At 39.0% G+C, this 26,320-nt stretch overlaps 1 protein-coding gene across 2 annotated transcripts in view; it reads left to right on the forward strand.

Moving 5' to 3' along the window:
* The window catches only part of Madm (MLF1-adaptor molecule), a 367,777-nt gene that overhangs the window by 308,666 nt on the left and 32,791 nt on the right, over positions 1-26,320 (forward strand). For both annotated transcript variants that reach the window (XM_067156994.2, XM_067156995.2), the window contains 3 exons: positions 842-936; positions 1,442-1,525; positions 16,812-17,105. In XM_067156994.2, coding sequence (XP_067013095.1) covers positions 842-936; positions 1,442-1,525; positions 16,812-17,105 — 473 coding nt within the window. The remainder of the gene's footprint in view (positions 1-841; positions 937-1,441; positions 1,526-16,811; positions 17,106-26,320) is intronic.

Raw genomic sequence — 26,320 nt, forward strand, 5'->3', positions numbered from 1 at the left:
TTTTAACTTACTGTGAGATACTTAAGTTGAAATACATCTTCAAGAAGTGAACGATACTAATCATGAATATTTTTTTTTATAAGTGTGTTTTCAATTTGCAGACCTTTTTATTTTACAGTGGTGACTTTTTTGATGCTTTTTTAAAAATTGGCATAAATCAAGGAAAGCATCACGGTTTTTTAAAGATGTTAAAGTGAAAAACTTTAAAAAAATATGCTTTTCATGGTTTGAGGCTAAAACTGTTAGTCACCCGCTCCGCAGGTAGGTCTGCCGTGTTATTTTACGATGTGTTACAAAAATGCTGCTAATATTGTCTTTTCTTTCTACATTTTTTTAATATCCAAGAGGATTGAGTGGGAGTGTGTGTATAGGTCACATATGGAACAGTCAAATGTTTTATCTGCTCAAATACGTCGTCTTAGTGATTGGTGAAGCAAGTGTAGTACGCCTCTCAACTTGGTGAAAAGTTCCTGAAATTTCTTGTATTGGTTTTAGTCAGGCGCTGAGAGCGAGGTTAGCTAGAGTGCGAATTTAATAGGCTTGATTATTGTAGGCACGATGTTTCCAAGTGTTCTTAGTAGAGCAAGGTGTAAGTTAGGACGAGGCATGCAAACGGTTGTTCCTTATGCGTCATTACACACGTGAATTCTCATTCCTCGCGAAGAAGTGAGCAGGACACAGTGTTGAGTGCAGTGGTGATGTGGACAGCTTACCTTGCCGTGTGGTGTGGAGAAGGGACCGTGGTGATGGTGGTGGCGGTGGCAGTCTCGCTTGCCGCTGCCATCGAGCTGGCATGTCCCATGCTTGTCGATGGGGTAAACGCTGATGTTTTTCTTTCCAGTTACTTGCATTCCTGTTCTCCACCCATCATCCATGGGAATCTCACCTGTGATACCATATTTATTCAGCACAATGGCCTCGTGAAAATAGGATCAGGTAAAGTGAAAGCAAAAAGCACCAATTTCTCTACTCTTTTTAACTGTCTCTGTTTTTAGTGTGTAAGTCTGTATGTTTAGTTGAGAAAAAGGGTAAAAGAAAAGGTGTGTATTGTGTTCATATGTTCTTTCACAAGTTTTTTGGATGGCTCGGCAGAGTGTCCTGGCTGGTCCGATTTGGGTTTCTTTTCGCATACAAGTGCACTGCCCGAGCGCGGTCGGTGCAGGACGGGGAGCGGCGGGTCGCCGGCCGTGGCGAATGTTCCCGCAAAAACAAAGGGAGGGGCGCGTGTAGGTTCGAAACGGCAGCTAAGGGCTGCGGAAATATCTTACCGAGCAGGGTCCTTGTATGCACTAATCGGCCAGAGAATGAGTGGTGTCGAATGTGTTAAGTTACCATGGTAGTGCGCGTGCAAGAGTGTATGTGTAGCAGGAAGACTCGGGGCCATCCAAGATGATTTTCCGGGTGCCCTATCTAACGTACTCTCTGTGCCCTCTCTCCACAGTTGCACCTGACGCCATCCACCACCACGTCAAGACATGTCGGGAGAATTTGAAGAATATGCATTTCATAGCACCAGAATATGGAGGTGAGTGCGGGATCCCGCTGTGTTGTGTTCATCCTAACAAGCAGCTCTTCCTTGTCCCCTGCTATCAATTGCTCTGGACTAGTCTCCACACACTCCCATTTTATCTAAATCCGTCTATAAACGGACTGCCTGGCCAAGGCAGTAAGGGCTTGCTCGGTTCACTCAGAAGATGGATTCAATTTCCCACCAAAAAGTCAAATTTCCTCTTGTGAAGAAGCAGATGACCTTTAATTTTCACTCCTCCAATGATTTTGATGTTCTGTATGGAGATGACTTTTTCTTTGCTTACCTTTCCTTTCATAAGCAGTACATGATACAGCAGGTTTCTACACTCATTATAATATTCTTTTTTGGAGAGACATTAGCTATCTCACCTCATGAAATTCCTGTCTTCCATGTAAGCTCTTCTACATTTTATAAATATTCTTGTCATTTTTTCAGTTTCCTGGGTACTGTCACTCTTATCTATTTATGAATGTCTTGTTCTTCATGACATTATCCAGTGCCCTTTCCCTAGTTTTGTATCCATATTACATCCTTCCAGCAGGTTCAAGGTCTTCCAGCTAGGCGTTTTTCTTGTACCTCTCTTTCCAAGTGCACTTCGGATGTTCTTTTAAGCTTCATCCTTATGGTGTGTCCGTACAAATTATCATTCTAGGGCCACGAACCTACTACATTGGCGTAGGAGTGGGGAGAGGTGATACTCCCATGTGGCGTGTCCCAGGTGGCGGATAGTGGGCTCGAAACTGGCTTGCAGGCAGACTTGAGCAAAATAAAATTGCTCTTGCGGACCAAACACACAACCCCCATTGAGTGGGAGGCGCAGACAAAGAATACATATCGGTATCCCCTGTCTGTTGTGAGAGGCGAATAAAAGGGGCAACCAAGGGATGATCGAATTAGAACCATGAGACGACTAGTAATTAGTACCACCACGCGGGGAACACCATGGGTCGCCTTTACTTGAGAGTAGTACCAATATGTTAGGTACACAGTAGGTTTGTGATTAATAGCAACAGAGTGTGAATCAGGATAGGGTTTACAGTACCCGTGGTTAGTACCGTGACAAGCTTACGTTGCCTGTAATTAGTACCATTATGTGAGAAACACCACGGGTCTGGGCGTTACCTGTGATTAATACCCACTATGTGAGGAACACCACATAATAGTACGGGTCCCTGCGATTAGTACACCTATGTGAAGAACACCATAGGTTTGCGTTGCTTGTAAGTGTCGCTGCAATGTGAGAAACACCATAGGTCTGCGTTACATGTGTGTAGTACATTACCTGTGAATAATCCCATAATGTGTGGAATACCGAGAGTCTACGCTACTTTTGATTACCGCAACATGACTAATACCATGGTTCTACTTTACGAGTGATAAGTACCATTATGAGGGGCCGATGACCTGGATTTAGGACCCCTTTAGACAACAAGCATCATTGATTCAGGATTGTGCTTTAGAAGCAGTCACTTAGTCGGTAATATTACAGTTTTACGATGGTTTCTGGGAATGTAGGGCATTGCAGGTCAGATCCGCTGATTGTCTTAAATTCATGTTCATCCATTCAATCTTCGTCATCACGTTTTGAATTCTGGTCAGTGGATGATTTTGGACTTCTAAATTGTCATTACATTTCATCTCATTTCGTACCATTAGGGGCTGATGCACTAGTGCATTTTCCTAGCTCCTCCTCTCTGTTTGGTACCTTGGGGTTTATCATTGTGGCGATCTTTACAAAGATTCTTCTTCTCCTTATCACTGCCATTGCCTTTAAAATTCTTGAACAGATGTTGGACAAAATAAAACTTTATTATTATTATTATTATTTATTTGCAAGATATCCCTGTGTCAGCATCTGCTTATGGTAGTAGAGCAGCAAACTTTAAAACATAAATTATATAACAACAACAACAACAACAAAATCTTACAAAATTGTACGAAACTTATTTTAATCCCCTGGTTCAGTACTATATATTTTACATCCAATTAAGACGAAACTTCACATATAAACAGACATGTTTCGACCCGGTGTTGGGTCATCCTCATCCTCAGTAAGACACGTAAATGAATTTAAAACATAGGAAACACACAAAATGAAAAGTTAGTCAAAACGTTGTTCTTTTAACATGATGAAAGTTAACAAAACTGTGAAAAGTTGATCGTTAAAACAGTCCTGAGCTGGAGTCTTTCTGTTTCAATGTTTTCATTGTCCTTTGGTGTGGTTCAATTGGTATCTGTATACTGTTGTCGGAACATAACTACTCAGCCAACAGTATACAGATACCAATTGAACCACACCAAAGGACAATGAAAACATTGAAACAGAAAGACTCCAGCTCAGGACTGTTTTAACGATCAACTTTTCACAGTTTTTTAACTTTCATTATGTTTTTACAAAAACTTTTCGACTAACATTTCATATAGTGTGTTTCCTATGTTTTTAATTAATTGTACATGTCTGCTGAGGATGACCCAATGCTGAGTCGAAATATGTCTGTTTATATGTGAAGTTTAGTCTTAATTGGACGTAAAATATATAGTATTGACTAGGAGGATTAAAATAGTTTTGTACAATTTTGTAAAAAGTTTGACCGTCAATATAGATTCAACATGAGATTCATAGTCTGTAACAACAACATAACAAGAATTCAAATTACTTGTAAGTAGTGTAACATAATACCAGGTGGTTTTCAAAACTACCCCATTTCTGTCTGGTAGCAGATAGGAAGATGTAATTACATTCAAAATACAGTAGACTCCCTCTAGTTTGGCCACCTGGGGACCAGACCCTAGGCCAGAGTAACAGACTATATGCTATAAATACCAATGTTTAGCTTAAGTGAAGTACAGTACTTGAATAAAGAACAGATTATAAGGCAAGTAGTATTAATGTGTCTTTATCAAGGGTACTCACCCGAAACGAGTTGATGTTGTCTTTATGATATCTTCATACACTATCAAAGTTTCATTCCCAATGAGAGATACACACGTGATGGAAATTAAATGCAGGAAAACATGTCACAAACACTCAGAATTGAATATCTAAAGGTACACTAACACTTCATACAAACATCACAGACTGTCATAAACAAAAGGAACTTGCATTGCAATATAGTACTGTGTCATAAACTCTGCAGAATTCAAAAATTAAAAGAAATTGCTTATCTTTTTCCATTTTTTGTGTCAGTTGCTTTTTTTAGAAGCAAAATCATGCTATCACTTTATATAAAAATTATATCAACTGCTGCTGCTTCTATCTGCTGCTCTGTATTTGTCACTGCCGATTGTAAAGCTGCACTTCCTTCAGCATGACTTATTTTTCCCTCGTCATTCAAGGGCAGATGCCAGCTGGACTTTCGGCGGCCGAAATAACCGAAGCCAAACTAGAGGGAGTATACTGTATGAAGAAACTGTGGGAGATTCATTTGTCATACAGCAGATGTTGAAAATGATGTGCATCTTCCTGTAGACGTGCATCTTTCTGTAGACATGCTTCTGGCAGTTCACTGCAACATTTCCTAGTCTGTTCCATTGATTCCAGTCGTGATATTTGTCTTCAAATCTTTATTTTTTTTGGCCGATTTTGATAGGCTTTATCCTTTAGATAACCCCACAGGAAATAATTTGGTGTTGTTAAGCCCGGTGATCTTGGCAGCTACAAATTCTTAGAGATTGCTCTGTCTTCAAAGATGCTGATTAGAGACTCGGTTGACGTGTGGCAAGTCTTACTGAAAATAACTAGAGTTAATTCACTGTCGTCTAATTGCTCGACAAATTGCAGAAAAATGTACCTTAACCAGTCTATGTTCATTGTATCCAAGAAGACTGGACCAACTGTTCAGTTTGCTGAGACAGCACACCAAACGCCAACGTTCTGTGGATGCAGGGGTCTTTCATGAATACCATGTGGGTTTTTTGTAGCCCAAATCTGGGGCCTCATCCATGAACCACATGATGTTCAAAATTTCCGGTAGCCATACAGTAAAATCAAAGAACAATGTGCAGTAACGGACTTGTTTTTCTATATCAGGCTCCTGCAACTCGTGAATGGTTCTCTTAGGAGAATCGTGCACATCTTACTCTCTCCTGAATGTCTTTGCATAGCTACGATGGACTTCATAATCTAATAATTTTTCACTAAAAACACTCGCTGAGGCAATGTGTACTACATCTTGAATGAATGTACGGTAAAACAAGCAAACATGTGGAAACAGTCAATGCCTAACGAAGAATAACTTACGTATTATTGGCAAATGTTTGTAAGTGAATCCTCCAGAATTTCCTCACATTTAGAAAGCAATTGCATTATCCTATATGCTATCAGACTGAGATGGGGTCATTTTGAAAATCACCCAATTTATATAAATCAACCTCTACTTCAGAGGAATTGATTGCATAGGCATTCATATGAAATTTACAGGAAATAACTTAAAATAACTTAAAACAGAGATGATGAAGGCAGCAGGATAGGGTTACATTGGATATATAGACTGTTTCGAGTGACATGTGAGAAAAAAAGAAGTGCCAGAAGATTGGAGGAAGAGTCGAATAATCCCAGTATTCAAGAAGGCTGATCAAGAAAGCAGCAGCTATAGGTGAATCGCCCCCATTTCGCATGTAGCAAAGATCTTTGAAAGGATATTAGAGGAAAGACTGAGGATGAAAGTAGGAAAGGAAATGGAGGAAGAGCAATGTGGATTTAGAAGAGATAGAACAGCTTTTTGATCTAATTTTTGTATTAAGGAACATGGAGAGAAGATTGGAGTTCAGGATGGCATTTATAGATATTGAGAAGGCATACGACAGTGTAAAACGGCAAATGGTTTGGGATGCATTCATTTAAAAAAAATGAAGGTAGGCAGAGCGGAAGTACAAATGAACAAAGCCACATGTGGAAAGTGTGTAAGTAGTGTGAAGACTAAAGCCTAATTTACATGGGGATAGTTTACTGGATTCAAGTACTTGAAACCTCTAAACTTCAAGCCAATACTTTTAATCATACTGGGAAAGCGCACACTAACTGTCTTTAGAAGAGCGTGTAAACTTCAGTGGTTTAATATTGTAATTCTATAGTAACTGTAAATTTGCATTCAGTTTATTGAAGTGGAGATGCTAAGTCCACAAGCATGTGTACAGCTAATTTACGCATTATTGTATGAATTACAAAACTGTCTTAAAAAGAGGATGGATTAGTAGAAGGGCTTTGCACAGTGCATCTAACAACTTGTTGAAAGAACTAGCGGGACAGGATTTGTTAGCTTATAGGAACCAAAGATTTGTATTGTTCATAAACTAATGTTGATAAACTGCAATATTTGGTTTGCATTCCACTTATTATTAGGAGCATTATTTATTATATACCAACAAATATACTAAAAATCTAGAGAAAAATGCACGTGCTCTGTTTTCAAGTTAATTTGCCTACAAGTTGGGGTTCAGACAGGTCAACTACTAGAGTCAAGTCGGTCACGTGACGGGAAAGTGGACGCAAAAGGTGATGGCTCGGCAACTCAGATCTACGTGCAAGAAAAGTTACGACTTGACTGTCCTGATTTAATCATGCGTGGAAAGTTGAAGGAAAGTCAACCTGCTTAAAGTACTTGACTACAGTAAACTGTCCCTGTGTGAATTAGACTTATAATAGGAAAAACAAACTGGTTCAGTGTAGAAACAGGACTTCGACAAGGAAGAGTATTATCCACTCTGCTCTTCATCCAGTCATGGATGAAATCCACAAGATTGTACAACAAAAAATGGGAAGCAAAGAGACAAGGGCCTTACACTTTACAGACGCCATAGTAATACGGGGGAGAAGATGAAATGGGAGTTCAAGAATAAGTTACTGTATGGAATCGGGAGTTGAAAATAATTGTGAGAAGAGTAAGACAACAGTGATGACGAGAGGCAATAGTGAAGGAAGAGGGAATACAGAAGTAAATGGAAGACCATTAGAAGTTGTGAAAAGCTTCAAATATTTTAGGAGTATACTTGTAGAAGAGGAGAAAATAAATGAAGAAATTGGAAAGAGAATCCAACAAGCCAATGGGTTTTACCAATGTGTGAGAAATGTAATGTTGAACCAGAACGTCCCAGAGAAATTCTGTACTCATTGTATTATACACCAATTTTGACATATGCTGTGGGCACATGGACAACAATAAAACACGATGAAAGCAAAATCCAAGTAGCCGAGGTGAAATTCCTTACAGGAATAATTGGGAAGACACGAAGGGATAAAATCAGAAACATAGAAATCAGAGAGAGAATTGTAGTCCTTAAAATGCAAGAAAAGGTAGAGAGCAGTAAACTAAAGTTGTATGGACACATGAGAATGGAAGAGGATAGAGTTGCAGAGGAAGTAATAGAAGGAAGACAACGGGGAGGAAGGCCAGAAAGAGGTGGATGGATGTGATGAAGAGTATAGAGAAGGGAGGAGTAAGAGTAGAAGGGAGTGGTGGAGAAGCAGAAAACTGTGGAGGTCCTTGATTCACAACCCAATCCAAAAGTCTGGAAACAGGAAACAAAGAAGAAAGAACTTAAAATATTTCCTTACATGTAGCAGTCAGTCAAAATTTACAAAACAAATACCTAATATAAAGTATTCCATTACAAAGAAGTGCAGGAAGGATAATAATTCACAGGTAACTAGAATGGATATTTCTAAAACTTCAACACAGTAGATTAAGCAATACAGTGACTTACTACTAATGTAACACACAAACAAATATTTACCATAGTTTATTTTCTGCAGCCTGCCTAACACTTTACTTACTAATGTAACGGTGCTTTTTCTGGTTGTCTCTTCAACTCTCTCCAAGCCGGCTTATTTGTATAAGCATTGTACTAGGCACAATGCCTCCAGTGGCTCCCATCTCTATTCGTGTAACGCTACTTGTAAAGCATAAACCTTTATACTAAACTCCAACAGGGAGAATACTGGCAAAGATAAGACATTTAAGCAAATTTATGTAGGCAAGAAAGTGAGAAACGTTCTACAGTAATGCCAAAAGGAGTTTGAGAAGATTCTCAAGGCAGACCTAGACCTGAATGTTCGTTAGTTATTGTATCTCTAACTCCCCTCTTCTACGCAGTCTGTGTCCTACTCATCCTTCCCAGAACACTCGCTAGTTTAAGGTCTCACCTCGTACTTTCTCTCTGTCTGACGACATACCAAATAATATCTTCTATGGATAAATACGTCCAGCTGCTGTTGTTACAGGTGATTCATCGTAGAAGAGTACCATTTTCATGGTAAAATGCCAGAAGTTCCCACCCCCGCTTGAGCATGTCCTTGGAATATTTTCTCCTTATTTATTTGTGTTGTATTTGCTCATTATATGTCCTTGCATTTTACAAAATTATATTCCTTTCATTTACACTTTTGTTTTCATTTTTTATTTTCACTCTGTGGTAAAAGATCTTTTTAGAGTTACATTGCTGTTTCCTTTCATTTCTCAATTTGTGTTTTACTGGCTTTGCACAGGAGCAATTTGAATTTATTTATTTATTTCAACTTTTACAGTGCTTAGCTCTAATTAAAAAGGTACTACATATATAAAGTGTAGTCTGTCTGGTCTCTTCCGAAACTGTCATATCTGTTGGGCGAAATTTTGTGAAATTTTGCACAAGCATTCTCAAGGAGAATGGTCAGATAACTAACCCTCTTTTATTTCAGAGTGAGTGAGTGAGTGAGTGAGTGAGTGAGTGAGTGAATGAATGAATGAATGAAAACCTACAACCTGTTTTCCTGTCAGGGATGGAATAAATGAAGCCCCCATCCTGCGGCGAAGATAGGAACTGTGCCGGCTGCTGAAGCCTGTCGCACTCCTCTGGGGCAATGATTAATGACTGACAGATGAAATGAAATGAAATGAAATGATATTGGAGAGTGTTGCTGGAATGAAAGACAACAGGGAAAACCGGAGTATGCAGAGAAAAACCTATTCCGCCTCCGCTTTGTCCAGCACAAATCTCGCATGGAATGACCGGGATTTGAACCACGGATCTCAGCGGTGAGAGGCCGACGCGCTGCGCCTGAGCCAAGGAGGCTGCTATTTCAGAGTATAGATCTGAAGTTATGTTGTTTGTGGAAAATTGTGTATCAGCTTAAAATAAGATGGTCTCTTGTTTCTTTTTTCACTCTTCTTCCGCCGCTTTTCCCACACTTGTGGGGTCGCGGATGCAAACTGTATTGCATATGTTGAGTTGGTCCTGTTTTACGGCCGGATGCCCTTCCTGACACACTATATGGAGGGATGTAATCACTATTGCATGTTTTTGTGATGGTTGGTAGTGAAGTATGTTGTGTGGAAAGTGTTGGGACAAACACAAACACACTGTCTCTGAGCCAGAAGTATTAATCAGACGAGATTAAAATACCTGACCCGGCCGAGAATTGAACCCTCAGAACCGAAAGTTTTTAACGCTGACAATTCAGCCAAGGAGTCAGACTGTTTCTTTTCTCACTCAATCACGCCAGAACTATGCGACCGACCAGTTGAGCTGAAATTTGAAAGGGGTATATCTTAGATATCTAGTGCAAATGCAGATCTAATCTATCTGTTTTTTCTTACTTAGCAGTTTCAAGATGGCAGCAGTTTGTATGTATGTGTTCAGTGAACTTGCCATTGTTTTAGTCAAAAAAGAAGCCAAATGGTTAGTCCTATCGCAAAATAAAAGCCCAGCATTTAGACTTGAAATTCTTACAATGATTCTCCTGAAGAAATAAACCCCACTTTTGTCAAAGCACCCCTTCGGGTGAGTTCTTACTACACGTCGGTTGACCACTAATACAATGTTCAAAAAGACCTTTAGAAACTAATTCACAGAAGTTCTTACTTAAATTCATTTTGTTACCAGTGACTCACAAATGGCAGCCTACACGTCAATGATGGGGCAATGACATTGCAACTGTCGGCCTGTCAATGACAGGTGTGTTGTGCCAATATAACATGAGGTAACCTAACGGACAAGAGAGACAGACAGAAGAAAAAGAGCAAAAAATAAGCAAATGAGGCACTGTCTCGCATATGAACAGACAAGGATCTTCCAGTACGAAACTTGTTAGTTCCTCTCAAACATTTTTAAAATTTATTTCTTCATTTCTGATAGAAATATAAAAAGGATAATTCCCATTGTCACGATGTTCAAAAAAGTTTCTCTGCTAGTTCTCATCCACAAATTGTAGAAATGCTCCGTAATCTCATTGAGCCCTTTTTATTTATTTTAAATGGTTGTTTTTTTGTACTTATTCTGGTAACAATATTTACCTTGATCTTGTATGTGCAAGTGTTAATAATATTTGTTCCAGCTGCTCCAGCATCTGTTCTGGTGAGTGATAAACATGTCACATAATTGTTTACAATGTGGTTTTAATAGTATGTTGGTATTAATTAAATTATGTTGTATTTTCTTCTAGGGTATTTGCGTAGTTTCTTGTAGCCTTTCGTTGCTCTTCTTGTCTGATGCTTGGTTGAAGATAATAAGACGTATTTTCCTCCTTCCAAACCTATTGCCAGCTGGTGTTTTTTTGAACACTGCATATCACTTACCTGACCTCTAATTACAGGTTGTGAGTGATCGTGTTGACATTTGTTGACACATACACTCATTTCAAAGCACTATAGTGATTGTTAACAAGCTGGGAATGCAGAATACAGATGGCATGCTATTATGCTCATACAAAGAATGTGCTCTATTTGAATATTGAGCTTCGTGCAGATTCACGCCATTGAACATTCAGCATGCAAAGTAAAACATCCAGGATTAGAATCTTCATCCACCTTTTCTTATTCATTTCCATAAAACACATCACTGCAGAAACACGCAATAGAGTCTACATCCCTTCACATAGTGTTGGTGTCAGGAATGGCATCCAGCCATAAAACTGAGTGCTATACATCCCAGATAACTAGGAAGAAGGCTAGGAAAGAACACCACCAATAACTCCTAATTAGAGTAGCTTCTCTTGGTAACTTTAATTCCAGTTTTAATTTGATTTGAGGACGTTAATTAGGATGTACAGCCCGTCTGGTGGCCATGATTGTTAAGGCGTTCAAGTCTAAACGGTCTGACACCATGGTTAGCCTGTTCGAGTTCCTTTGATTGAAAAAAATTATCTATAGGATGTTGGCCGGCGGGGTAGGGGAAGGGGTGGTATACAATTTATAATCACTAGATTGCGTGCCAAAAGCCTAATTAAATTCTAAACCTCTTCGCGGTGCTCACATGGAGTGTTGATGGGGATTTGTCAGCAGATGGGAACGTTAAGCCTTGAGCAGACTCCTTGGTGCTATTGGACAGTAGTAGGCTGTATGCCGGCACTACGTTTCACCCTCTCACTTCCTACTATCATATATCATGTCATTCATTTCATCTCATTAACTCCTCTGATGAGATTACCGTCAGAAAAGGCGTCCGGTCATAAAAACCCACCACAACAGATTCATCTTATCTCATACCCAACCCCTAGAGAAACGGTACAAGGGTTGGATGAACAGTGTTTTTGTTTTTAATGATTGAACTATGTTAATGTATAAGTTGTTTTAAGATGTAATTATTTCGCGTGTTGATCGAAAGAAATACACACTGGAGAAGCCTTTCATCAAGGCAGAACATGTATTCTTATATAAATGGTAAATAAATAAAAATAGTATTGATTGGTTAAGATGGTGGTGATGGCAGTAAAGAGCGATGGCCGATCAGCAAGCATCAAACTAATAGACCGTCAGTCGCAGAGTGCAGACATAACTTAGCCACAAGAGAGCATCTTCTACAAATAAGTGAGTACCCTTCTTTAGGATGCTAAGATTCCAAAGAAAACAGAATTGGCTGTGTTCAGTCGCTGCTTCATACCAATCTTGATCTAATATATCGAAACATACAACTTCTTGAAGACAGATTCGTCAACAGTGCAGGCATCAAAAATGAAGAACCTGAAGTTCAGGATGGACAACTTAAGAAATGAGGAGGTGAAGTAGGAAGCTAGGATAAGACATCCCTACTGGACAGTGTTGGCACATCCAGACTGCGATGGTTTGGAAACGAGATGAGAAGAAAAACGCCTGGTTGGGTGGATATAGTCAGGACTGATATTACAGTCAGTAGAAGGAGATGAGTAGGGCATTCATCAACGGAGGAGAGTGAATTATCAACAGAACTTGGAAAACTGATGATGATTGGTTGGCTGTTAGAATTTTTATTATTATTTAGGAAAAGCAGTAAAACTTGTAGTTTCAAAAAATTCAACAGGCTCTGGATAAGTTCCTGGCAATTGCTGTAACTGAAAACCGAAAGTGAAGTTTGTTTTATCTTATCCAAACAGTCACCTAACTTAACTGTGTATGTATCATGAAAACATATTTAAAGTGCTAGTAGAGAAATGATAACCTTCTCGCTACAAATTTACTTGCAAATAGCCTTTTCGAAATTTTACTAGACGCAAGAAAATGTGAACTAACTTCTGAAATTAGTAATGCATTTTGCCATATCTTGAGGTATCACATTCTTACTTAATTTCAGTACATAGCATTAAAATTAAGCAATTGTTTACTTTAGCCTTTATTTCTAACGAGTTAATTGCTATTGGCCACATTATTTACATATTTATTACAAAAACATGTTCTCCTCCTTCATATCAATTTTTTTTTAGAGAACACTAGTTGACGGGTGTAACTAATCGACTCGAACATCGCCTTCAAATGTCGACGAGAGAGTTCACTAGTGCACATTGCAAGAAAACCATACTGAAGATGATTGTTCGCATTCATATATTCGTTGGAGTGCATTGAAAATGAAAAAAAATAGTGCGTGCTTAATTGCTCGTAATAACTCATGCGTCAGTGATATGGTTCTCGCTGTAACTGAAGAATAATTCACAGATAAATAGAGGAATTTTCGAGGAACAGAAGATAACCGTCACTAAAACATGGTTCTCACTAGAGTCGACCATTATATAGATTTTATTATAGCCGTGTTACTTGTTATCCAACTGTCTGCGAGCTGCTACTGTCATCTGAGCGACACTACTTTCTCTTACCATCTGATGATGCCTGCCCTCCTGATGAAGCTGGAAAGGACAAGCGAAGTCATCGGGGCCTGAGAAGAAATGGGTCTAGAAGAACAGGGATTTGATCAGGAGGGGGGCTATCTATTTGAAGACTGTGGCTACTCCAATCACTACTCTTTTATACCTTCATATCTTCCACACAATATAAATAACACTTTTTGAGCGCCAGTTGCTTTTTTAAGAAAAACAACAAAATTCGGTAGAGCATACCTCTTATATCAATTATCTCAAGGCGTGAGGTGATAAACTCACATATCTGGCAATATACAGGGATATGGATCGGGACAATATTAAATTACTGTTGCATTTCCACAATTGAGGATTGTACATGGAGCTGGAATCACTTATTATAATTAAAATAAAACTGAGTTTATGACTATAATTTACGTCACAATGAACAATCATTGACGTCTTTTAATTTAACAAAAAAAATATATATATAGTGAGATTTGCGGTACTAATAAAAGGAAAATTTAATCTAAACAAAAAAAGCTATTGGCATGAACTTGAAGTGAGATGTGATATTGCCACTGATTACATTCTTCTTCATGTTATGAAAGCATAACATGTCTGATGCTTTAAGTACCTGATGTCTGCATACACCGCTGTTGAACTTGAAATTCTTGGGAAAACCTATGAGCTGAAGTCGGGAGCCGTCTGCTGTTATCTTCTTATATAACAAGGAGTTGGCCTACATACCATGTATGCGTGTAGGGAGCTCCAATGTAATTACGTCCACTCAATATATTATAAGTAATTGAAAATATTATTGAAACATCTTGTGAAGTCCATCCTCACAAGAAGATGATGTTTCTTTATCAGCATAGTACCCGTCTCTGCTCGGATACAACCACCATTTGTAGACCTCCTCGATTATTACAAGACCTCTTGAAAACACAACTCTTAGCTCTGACCATCACTCTAAGACCACTTCTTCCATTTGATACATCTGACTATTACATATGATCTGAACGATATGATCTGAATACCTCTCACCACCGTTGCATCGACTTTTATAACCTCGCGATGACGACTCGTCTCCCTACTCTCTGTTCATCCCTTCCACTTCAACATACAGTAGCTGGCGAATACTGACACTTGGTCGCAATCACGTGCCCACGCACTGATGTCATCAGTCAAGTGTTGTCTAAGCGTGCCCAAGCGGATTGCAGATGACTAAGTTTCATGCGTCACCGGGAATTCTACTTGCACACAACATTCTCAGTTAAACATAGCCTCGATTGCAAAATACTATGCCAGCTCATCTAGCCAGAGTTACAAGCCATAGCATGACTATATGAAACCAACAAATCTCACTTACAGCAATACAGAATAATTACAAACAAATTTCACTTAACCTATGATTAAATACAATAATATGCGTGATGCTTAATTATTACAGTCTAAATGATGAGAAACAGAATATAAAATCTAATGAATCAGGTTAATAATGATGATAATAATAATAATAATAATAATAATAATAATAATAATAATAATAATAATAATAAATACGGAATGGAATCTGTAACCCTGTTGTATGGTTACAAGACGTGGAGATTGTCCTTATCCATTTGTATTTTTATGTTTGCTTTTGTCTTCTCTTTGTATTGCTTCCTTTTCCTACACTGACCTGCCATTGTATTTTCAAGTTCCTATCCGTACAAGTCCAGGACGTTAACAAAGAGTTGATATTAAGAGGCTAGAAGTCTTTTAAATATGATGTTGGCATCGGCTGCAACGGATATGTTCTGTGGAGAAGAAGACCAGCACTGAGGTATTCAACATTGTCCAAGAAAAGAGACTGCTGTTGAGCCAAATTAGGAAGAAACAACTTTCTTAGAGGCTTTGACATAGGAATGTGTTGATGGAAATCTTGGAAGGGAAAATACCAGGGAAACACTCTCGTGGAAGACCAAGAAAGACATTCATGATGGCATTTCTTGTGAACTCCAGATGCAGGAGCTATGCAGATGCAAGACGTACTGCACAGGAGAGACTCAGTGGGAGAAGACTCATCGCAGGGCAAACCAGTCATTAGACTGAATTACTCAAAGATGACCTGTATACTACTTGATTATCTTGAGTTGATCTTTCTCAAATATACAGCTCCTAAGGTCCACATTTGGCACCTCAGAGGAAGACAAGAGACCCAGTAGCCTAAGCCCAGTATATGGTACACCAGGCTCTGCCTGTCATAAACTAAGTCGGATAGCGAGAGATAGACGAGTAACATTTTTTTTTTTTAAACCTTGGTCTGGCTGGCCCAGCTAGTAGTACCTTGTACGAGCCCTTTACCAGAGTTACGGCAATGTCTTTAATGGCAGCTTCAGTGGAGGAGACCTTTCGGAACAACGTAGGTGGCGGATGAGGCATTCTTCTAGGTGAAGAAGGGGACTATTAAAGGCCCTGACAGAAAAACCCTTGAGCGTGTTTGGCAGAAAAGGGAAAAAGAGGGGTTGTTTTCATCAGTAATAGAGCAAGAAGCTTTGGAAGAAGGCTTGTTCATCCCCACACCCAGCCTACTGGAGTGGAGAAGTGATTACGATAGAGGAGGACAGAGAATACTAGTACCTTGCGATAGTCTGCAGACTGAAAGACAGCTGGTTGCCTTGCTGGAAGACTGCTGCTGTTCTGTAGAAATGAAACATTATCACAGTCATTTATTTAATGTATAGCATTGCAACACAAGGAGAGATAAACCAAGAAGAAAGTTACAAATCGACTAAATCAGCTATAAATTGTAGAGTGTTTGGTGTAGCCTTCAGAAAATTTCCGGAGTAGGAAGTCAGGGCATTTGTTGATAATATATTTGATGTTTTGTTAGCAAAATCTGTATTTGCGTGTTGGACTCGGCCTGTACAACACATCAGCTCAGATACTACAGTTCGTTATGATCCTGTTCAGTGCCGACCTTGTTCTACGAGTCAGGTTCAGAGTATTAGGTTTAACACTGCCTCAGAAAATTTTTCAGCTGTGGTGGAGAGCTGTTAGTTCAATCTTATCACAGTGTTAGAGATATTACCATTTTAAGGACTGATAGTCCAAACTGATATTTTGTCATGGATTTAATCATGGAAATTTGGTCCTTTGTCCTATTTTCTCTTTCTTCCTGTTGTTATTTGAATTAAATTGATTGATTGTTGTGCTTTAAGTTGTTTTGAAAAAAATTGAGTGTATTTATATATATTCACAAGTTTTGGTAATTTGCAGCTGCAACTTCGTTGACTCCAGCCGTGGATGTTTACTCGTTTGGTATGTGTGCCCTGGAGATGGCAGCCCTCGAAATCCAGGGGAATGGAGATTCTGGGGCTCTAGTGACTGATGACAACATCGGCCGGACCATAGACTCCTTAGATGATGTCCAGCAAAAGGACTTCATCCGCAAGTGTCTACAGAAAGACTCGGTGAAACGACCTCGAGCTCGCGAGTTGCTCTTCCATCCCCTTCTGTTTGAGGTGCATCCCTTGAAGCTTCTGGCTGCACATTCCCTCGTCAATGGAGAAGGTAACTGGAATCAGATTGTGTATAATCTTATATGTGCACCCATCATTGTTAGGTTTGTTTTTATAACTTCAGCAGGAGAAACTAACAGTATAGATAAGAAAAGTGTTTTTCCACCAATCAATACACAATTTATTTTAAATAAATTGAACTAGTACCGGTTTCGGCTCTTTAACGGCCATCATCAGCTAGTACATGATTTGTTTCCAGCCATTAGACAATTCACAAGTTGTTATTGTATTAGACATCTGGATGTCTAATGGGGGATGGAAATGTATACAGTAGCATGTAATTAAAATATCAGTAGTCAAGGTAAAAAGTTACAATAAGTTAGAACATGAGTATGTAGGACATATTAAAACATATTCTGTGTAGTTCCTTTGCTTTTATGTTATGTTGATTTTAGCTGTGTATGGTAATCTTCGAGAAAGTTCTGAAGCTGGTATGCGTCATATTGATATGGACCTTTGTCATGAAGAAATTTTTTATATTGTGTTATATATTCCAACTTGTGATGTACTCTGGTAAGTTTTAATATAGTAAACAGCAGGTCTTGAGTTTGAATTAGAGGTAGTTGGTGGCAACACCTCTCTCGTCTACGTTTGTGGTTGTAGTCTGTAAAGATAAGGTAATATAAGTATACCGGTGGTGTGTGTATGAAGGAATGCCTGGTGTGTGTATGGAAAGAGTACTTACTTTAGTTGTTGTGGAAGTCTTGTGCCGATGTGTTTGAAGCCTTGTTTTGTTCTACTGCGAGTGCGTCTGGGGCTCATATTAGCTGTGGAGGGGAAGGAGGAGTGGTCGTTGGGGAAGTAGGGGCGGGGTTGGGCTTGTGATTCGTTGGTTTGTTGGAGCGTGTGTTTACTATTTTGAACTACCGAGCTCAATAGCTGCAGTCGCTTAAGTGCGGCCAGTATCCAGTATTCGGGAGATAGTAGGTTCGAACCCCACTGTCGGCAGCCCTGAAAATGGTTTTCCGTGGTTTCCCATTTTCACACCAGGCAAATGCTGGGGCTGTACCTTAATTAAGGCCACGGCCGCTTCCTTCCCACTCCTAGCCCTTCCCTGTCCCATCGTCGCCGTAAGACCTATCTGAGTCGGTGCGACGTAAAGCAACTAGCAAAAAAAAAAAAAAAAAAAAAACTATTTTGAAGTAATCATTCTTTAATGCCGGAATGGCTTTGTCAAAAATGATGCTGGTTTTTTCAGTAATATCATTAATGTTATGATTGGGGTTAGCGTATTGGTCTAAAGAAATGTAGAAATCTTCGGTTATGTTGAGCTATGGGCCCTTGGAGTTTATGTTTAGTATCATATCGTTATTGATGTTTGTGAAACTATGCTTGGATTCTTCTACATGTTGGCCTATTGATGAGAAATGGTTATGTTTTACTGCATTTATATGTTCATTGTAGCGGATGGTGAAGTTTCTGCCTGTACGTCCTATGTAACTTGTCACAGTTGTTACATTTGATACGGTAGACACCTGATTGGTTGTATTTATTGTTATTATTGATTGTTTTAGTGTTATGTATAATGTTGGTACTATTGTGTGTGGTTTTGAATGCTATTTTCATGTTGTGCTTCTTGAAAATATTAGTTATAGTATATATATGGGTGTTGTTAAAGGTAAAAAGGGCAGTCTTTTTTGGGTTTGGTTGTTTTTGCTAATTTAGTTTTAGGTTGTGATTTTATTTTGTGAATGATTTTGTTGACCATTTCTTTGCTGTATCCGTTATGTTTAGCTATGTCGTGGATTAACTTCAATTCATTGTTTTGGTCTTCTGTTGTCATTGGGATGTTAAAAGCTCTATAAATCATACTATAATAGGCTGCTCTTTTTTGTGTATTGGGATGAATGGAGTCATTTTTTATGGTATTTGAGGTGTGTGTGGGTTTCCTGTAGATCTTGTAAGATAAGTGGTTGTCGTGTCTGGTTATTGTTAAGTCTAGGTAATTTAGTGTACGGTTATTTTCGGTTTCTTTGGTGAATTTAATTTGGGGATCTAGAGTGTTAATATATAATATAATATATAACACAATATAAAAAATTTCTTCATGACAAAGGTCCATATCAATATGACGCATACCAGCTTCAGAACTTTCTCGAAGATTACCATACACAGCTAAAATCAACATAACATAAAAGTAAAGGAACTACACAGAAGATAGAAGAATGGAACCTATGTAACATGAACTAAAAATTTTTAACAAGTGTCTACCTATACTTACCAAATTTTAATGTGTCAAAACTTTTTAAGTGTTTTATATTATGACCCATATGTTTTAATATGTCCTACATATTCATGTTCTAACTTATTGTAACTTTTTACCTTGACTACTGATATTTTAATTACATGCTACTGTATGCATTTCTATCCCCCATCAGACATCCGGATGTCTAATACAATAACAACTTGTGAATTGTCTAATGGCTGGAAACAAATCATGTACTAGCTGATGATGGCCGTTAAAGAGCCGAAACTGGTACTAGTTTAATCTATTTAAAATAAATTGTGTATTGATTGGTGGAAAAACACTTTTCTTATCTATACTTTGAATCTGTCAATACAGAAAATGAAATTTATAAATAATAAGAAACTAACAGTAGTCGGACAGTGTAATGTTATTGTTGATGAGTTTTAGAGGCGTCTTGGTAGGTGTGCTAGTTACCAACTGATGAGCCCAAATTGGCACAATGGGGCGAAATGCTTGCAACCAAGAATGAGTTGGCTGGAAAATTTACAGTTTCCAATAACGGACCATTTATATTGGAATTATGAATTTACTCATTCAGGACAAATACTTCCGGTTCCCTATGGAAATATTTGTATCAGTTGATGGACTTAGAAAGGAAAAGCTAAATTTGTATTTCCATTATTATAGATTGTACAGTAAAAATGTATCTGATTTAAAAGGTTGGGCATTCATGATATTTTTATAATTATAGTTCTGTACACGTTTTAGAAAGAACTGTCATTTTTCGAGCAAGTTTGTAGGTTGTGAAAAATGTAATAATTGCACATATTTGCATTACTGTTCTTCATGAGGTAAAAACACATAAAACCTAAAAGATCAGGCAACTATTATTATGTACAGATTTTCGGTACAGCTAATAATAACAAAGAAATAAGCTTCCTCTCTTGGTCAATCTCCAGATTCCAAGATCGTGGGTTACAACCCAGCAGAGTAGGGGTTTTGAAAGGCGTAGAAATGTCTGACTCTCCATGTCAGTATGTGAAAGATCTCTACTCAGAATTGTAATTTTATTCATACTTCAGAGCATATAACATGCACCTCAGTCGAACAAAATTTTTCAGGAAATAACAAAATTGAAAGTAAATGAATAACTACACAGTTCAAAAAAATTAGAGGAACATGTTTTTGAACGTATACCATGCTCCACAAAACAATATCTCACACCCAGGTATATTACCAACTAAACCTTTATTCTTTACTGTTCAAGTATACAGAAAAAACATCGATGGATTTGCGTTCATTTTCAGAACACAAACAGAAATGTCCAAATAAAGGCAAAAACAAAATAACAGTCCTCCAGGGTGGATTTTTAACACAGTTGGAGAGCTTCAGTATGGTGTATGTCCTCCACGAGCATTTATCACAGCTTGGCACCTACGTGGACGGAGGTCCCATTCTTCAATGAGAACCTGTTCGAGGTCGTGGAGAGTCTGTGGTGGAACAGGACGCCCACGAACACTTTTGTCAAGCCTATCCCACACATGCTCGATGGGATTAAGGTCGGAACTCACTGCTGGCCATTCCATCTCTTGTCCGATTTGTTGGCTGAATGGTCAGTGTACTAGCCTTCGGTTCAGAGGGTCCCGGATTTGATTCCCGGCCGCGTCGGGGATTTTAACCTTCATTGGTTAATTCCAGTGGCTTGGGAGCTGGGTGTTTTTACTGTCCCCAACATCCGTGCAACTCACACACCACACATAACACTATCCTCCACCACAATAACACGCAGTTTCCTACACATGGCAGATGCCACCCACCCTCATCTGAGGGTCTGCCTTACAAGAGCTGCACCCGGCTAGAAATAGCCACACGAAATTATTATTCCACATCTGAATGTCCAGTTCTCGCAAGACAGCTCTGGTGATGCACGCTACACGAGCCCTGGCATTGTCGTGCACGAGTACAAATTCAGGGCCAACACCGTATTCAGCAACCAACACATGCTGTAGCAGTATTTGATCGATGCATTTCGCAGCGGTAAGATTACCACGGACGACGAGAAGATCCGTTTGGCCATTAATGCTGATGCCACCCCACACCATCACAGAACCTTGTCCGAGTCGGTCGCCTTCCTGGACAACATGTGGCATGTACTGCTCACCACAGCATCTCCATACATGTTGACGTCCATCACGCAGTTTCAGGGGAAATCTGGACTTGTCTGTGAACAACACAGGTCTCCATTGGCGAATTTACCAGTTGACGTGGGTACGGGCAAACAGGAGGTGAGCTGCGCAATGTTGCTGTATTGAACAGGGCACTCGAACAGGACGTCTGGGTTGTAAGGACACTTAACCTGTTCCTTACTATCTGGTCAGACACCGTGACTCCAGTGACCCTCCTGAGGTCTTGTTGCAGTTCTCTGGCAGTTGCTGAAAACGACGCCGCAACGCACAGGTGGTCAGATATTGGTCATCCTGTGGGGTTGTCATGCGTCCACGACCTTGTCAAGCCCTCCTTGTGAACTGGCCTGTCTCACTGTAGCGATTCCACAAGCATTGAATAACTGACGGAGAGACATTACGATCCACAGCAATACGGCAAAAAGTCCATCCTTCCTGGATCATAGTGATGGCCCTTGCGAGTTGAACCTCTTTAAGATGTCTCATGGGATGTGCTGGTTTTCGTACAACGTGCCCATATTACCGCAGTAGCATGGCCAACTTTACACAAGGCCGCGGCGTTCGACCTTGCAACCCCGCACTTCTCTAGTCTGGGATGGCCACTGCCAGCTCTTGGCACGCGTTTGCTTCGCTATGAAAGGAATTGAAATAAGGAAATAAAGTATTTATCATCAGCATTAAGTGAAAGGATAGTGAGGAGTGAGCACATTGAGTAACAAAACCGATTTCCTCTCAATTTTTATTGCACAGTTTTCACAGAAACATAATACCACAGGTAGGCCTACTCTAACAAAGAATAGCGAGTTTTCTGCGATTAGTATGAGAAGTTACCATTCAGTCCTCAACTTCCTGTAATTATTTAACAAAATGTTACTCATTGTTAAGACAATACTTGTAACTATTGTAATAACATCACATCCACAGGCACAAGTTTTCTCGGCAATTTCTGAAAATTCAAATTCTGATAAAATACCAAGTAGACTAAGATGCTAAATTACTTGGCGTTGATCGTTACATTTACATTTTAAAAACTGTTCCTCAAACTTATCAGAAATTAGTGCCTGCGTAATTCCAACAATATGTTTACACACTGATATAATAACACCCGCAGGAACTGAAAGTCCACTCCTATTTATTTGATTGAAGTAGCTGTCATTTATTTGTTCTTTATTTCTCAGTAAAGCCAAACATTCTTCACATTTTATTTTTGAGCATTGCTTGAACGAAATGCAACCACAGGCATAGATAAAACCTGACTCATTAAAATGTATGTTTTCGATACCACTTGTCTTCTAAAATACTGTAAAAGGTACCGCCAACAGTAATTGACGAAAGGCTGCTTGTACTTTTTCTTGAATTTGTATCGGAAGAGGACATTATAATTTCTTTCGAAAAAGTAACTGCGTTAGGAATTACGTCACCATTGATATGATTTCGACCGTAAAATCGTTGTTTACCCTAATACTTAACCTTATTTTAGGTATGTTTGACACATCTAATTCATACAAAATACAGTAGTTTCCACCAGTACTTACAGACCACTCAATTTTATGCTCCGCCAATTTGTTTTCTATATTAGAAACAAAGGACTCAAAAGTCTTAATTTTGTTCGTTTCCTCAGCTAGGTCTTCTTACATTCCTCTGCGGACTCTGTACGTTTTTCTTCTTCCCTTCTTTCACCTGGGGATTTCCTTATCTTGGAGGAGCACTTACTGAAGTACGATGGTAAGTTTGGTAATACCTTTGGAAGCGCACGAGGTAACAATACAGGCTTCTTCCGTGTGAATTCCCGATTGTTCCCATCACCATCCTTGTATTTTTCAACATAGTTTACGTCTTCAGGAAGAAAGTGTTTAATACATACGAACGAATATTTGGTAGGTACCCAAGACGAGGAATGGCACGTTCCCATACGGCTTTCAATTGTGTATTTTTAGGAAACCCAAACACTGTAACAAATCCTTCAATTTTTATCGATGAACGATAATTAGACTTACAATTCGGCACAACACAAGTCTTTGGCATTGTAACCAACCACTATACACAGATAAGCAACGGTATCATTTAATTTATTTATAGTATTTTGAAGAGAACACGAGCGCGAGACACATCTCCCATGTAACTCAGTGGGCTGCGCAGAGCAGACTAGCCATTCACTGCGGGGTTGCCAATTTTCGCTCGCCGCGGCCTTCTGTAAAGTCGGCTATGGCAGTAGTCTGTGTCCCTCACGACACACGGACACACCGCTATTCACTTCATTTTGAGGGGTCACCTGACAGTTTAATGCATGGCTACGCCTACAGATGGAGTATAACTTTGATTTGACGTACCCTGAGTAACTAAGGTCTCAAGGTATGCTGTACGACCATTGGAACCCCATTTACCAAATTAACATTCACATACCAGACATTACAAAACATGTTTCCCCAATTTTTTTGAACTGTGTGTAATTTAAAAATACTTAACAAAATACTGTAATAGCTTTTAGAAACCTGCAAAACCTGTTCTATTGCCATATAATTTAACTTGGCTAGCAAAGTGAAATTTAATAGCACTTTGTAAAATCTACCTATAAAATCCCTATTCTGTCTTCTTTTTTTACAGCAATATTGAAAAAACTACGAAGTTTTGGCAGCTGAAATTGCACCAGATATTGATTTTTACCTCACATTTGCATTAAAAATACAGTAAACCTCACAGGTCCATGATTTTACTTTTAAAAGAAAAATATGTTTATGTCAGAAACTTGATTGTACCATATTCGCATGTTCATGCAGTTAGTTCAGTCTATCGACATGAGTTCCAGCTAGGTCCAACTGTACGTTCTTTTTGCCTTCCACAACAATACTGAGAGAATGAGAATGCCTGGAAGGCTGATACTGGCACTGGATATAGGTTACGAGAACAACGTAATGATGGCCATCATGAAATGGCGTATGGCTTTTAGTGCCAGGAGTATCCGAGGACATGTTCCGCTTGCCAGGTGCAGGTCTTTCGATTTGACTCCCGCAGGTGACCTGCGCGTTGTGATGAGGATGAAATGATGATGAAGACAACACATACACCCAGCCCCCATGACAGCAAAATTAACCAATGATGGTTAAAATTCCCGACCCTGCCGGGAATCGTACCCGGGATCCCTATACCCAAAGGCCAGCACGCTAACCATTTAGCCATGGAGCCGGACATGGCCCTCATATTTCAAATGCTTAGTGGAAAATACGTTCTTTCTGTTCTATGAATGAATAATCTTGATGATTGCTGATACAAGGGTAATCCCAAAAATAAGGTCACCTATTTTTTTATAAATACAGAACTCTATTCGTGTAGCTGTTGGTCACAATATTGTGAAGAATGTAGTTATTTGGTTTTTGAATGCAAAAGGTACTGACCCGATTGAAATCCATTGCCAATTGAAAGAAGTGTATGGTGAGTCGTGCATGGATGCCAAAAATGTTCGTAAGTACTGTAGTGCAGAGAGTTTGCAGCCGGTCGGGCTGAAATTCACAACGAACGAACAAAGGAGCGGGAGACTGTCACTTTCCGTCGGGACAGTCGTGAAGGTTGAGAAATCATGTGTGAAGATCAGCGGATCACCCTGGATGATCTCTGCATTCTGGTTCGTGACGTTTCCCGAAGCGCCGCTCACAACTTCCTGAACAGCATGGCGGCGAGCTGGTATGACACGGGCATACAAAAACTGTCACAGCGTCTACAAAAATGCATCGACCGAAATGGTGATTATGTAGAAATTTAACTAAATGTTCAAGCTGAAAAAGATGTAAAGAATTGTAGAAATAAACAGGTCTATGTATTTATAAAAAAATAGGAGACCTTATTTTTGGGATTACCTTCATTTATACAATGGTACCACTTCTGCTTGTAAGCATGAAATGGAACTCTGACTGCTGAGATTGGGAAATGACATCTAGCAAGTTTTGACAGTGAATGCTTTGTTGTAGTACTTTCATTTTAGATATGATTCGGGTGAGGCAGAACTTTTGCTTGTTTTGGTTCTTATGGATAAATTGACACCATCTACTGAGCAAACTACATCTAACTCTTGGTTTGAAGTTGGAATTGCCATTGTGCTGCCAGAGTCGAAACCAGCGGACACATGTGGCTGCCATATTGCTTGGACTAAAACATTAGGGACCAGTTGCTGTCTATATAATTATGTGAAGTTTGAAGTAAACACAAGAATTCTTCTTTATAATTTGAGTTTACCAAGATGTTGAAATGAATTGAAACAAAAATGAAAAGATGCACGTAGGAAGCTAAATGAGACATTATATATAAATGACAGGAAACTGAAAGTAAAATTAGCTGCACGAGCTTTGAACCACTTCATAGGAGTTCAAACTTCAGAGTCAGAGGAGGAGGTTATAACTAGGTTGTTCCCAAACTCTGTTCAGTCAAGTTTAAAATATTGTACCTTTCAGCCAAAAGTATTTTTTAAACTGAAGAAGAATGAATGAGTTGTAGATACTAACTACAGTGAGCATCTTCTAAATTCAGCTATGGAGAACTAGGGGAAAATTATACTATAGAGATTCCACAAAGCCAGATTTCATATTGTAAAAGATTTATTAGGTGGTTCTTTGCATCCCAGTGAGAATTCCATTTTTTCGAAAGCAGCAATTTTATTTCCAAAGTTAATGTCATCAACCAACAGGATCTGAAAATTTTGAAAGGAGAGAATGCACTGTATATTAGTAAGGATTCCGCAGAATGTAATTATTTTCATGAAGTAGTTGACTATTTTTTACTCTCTTCACAAGTTAGACTTAAAAGTTATGCATCATAATTCTTCTTTGCTATTTAAATAACAAAGCT

Source organism: Anabrus simplex, chromosome 13 (genome assembly GCF_040414725.1).
Source record: "Anabrus simplex isolate iqAnaSimp1 chromosome 13, ASM4041472v1, whole genome shotgun sequence".
NCBI lineage: Eukaryota > Metazoa > Arthropoda > Insecta > Orthoptera > Tettigoniidae > Anabrus > Anabrus simplex.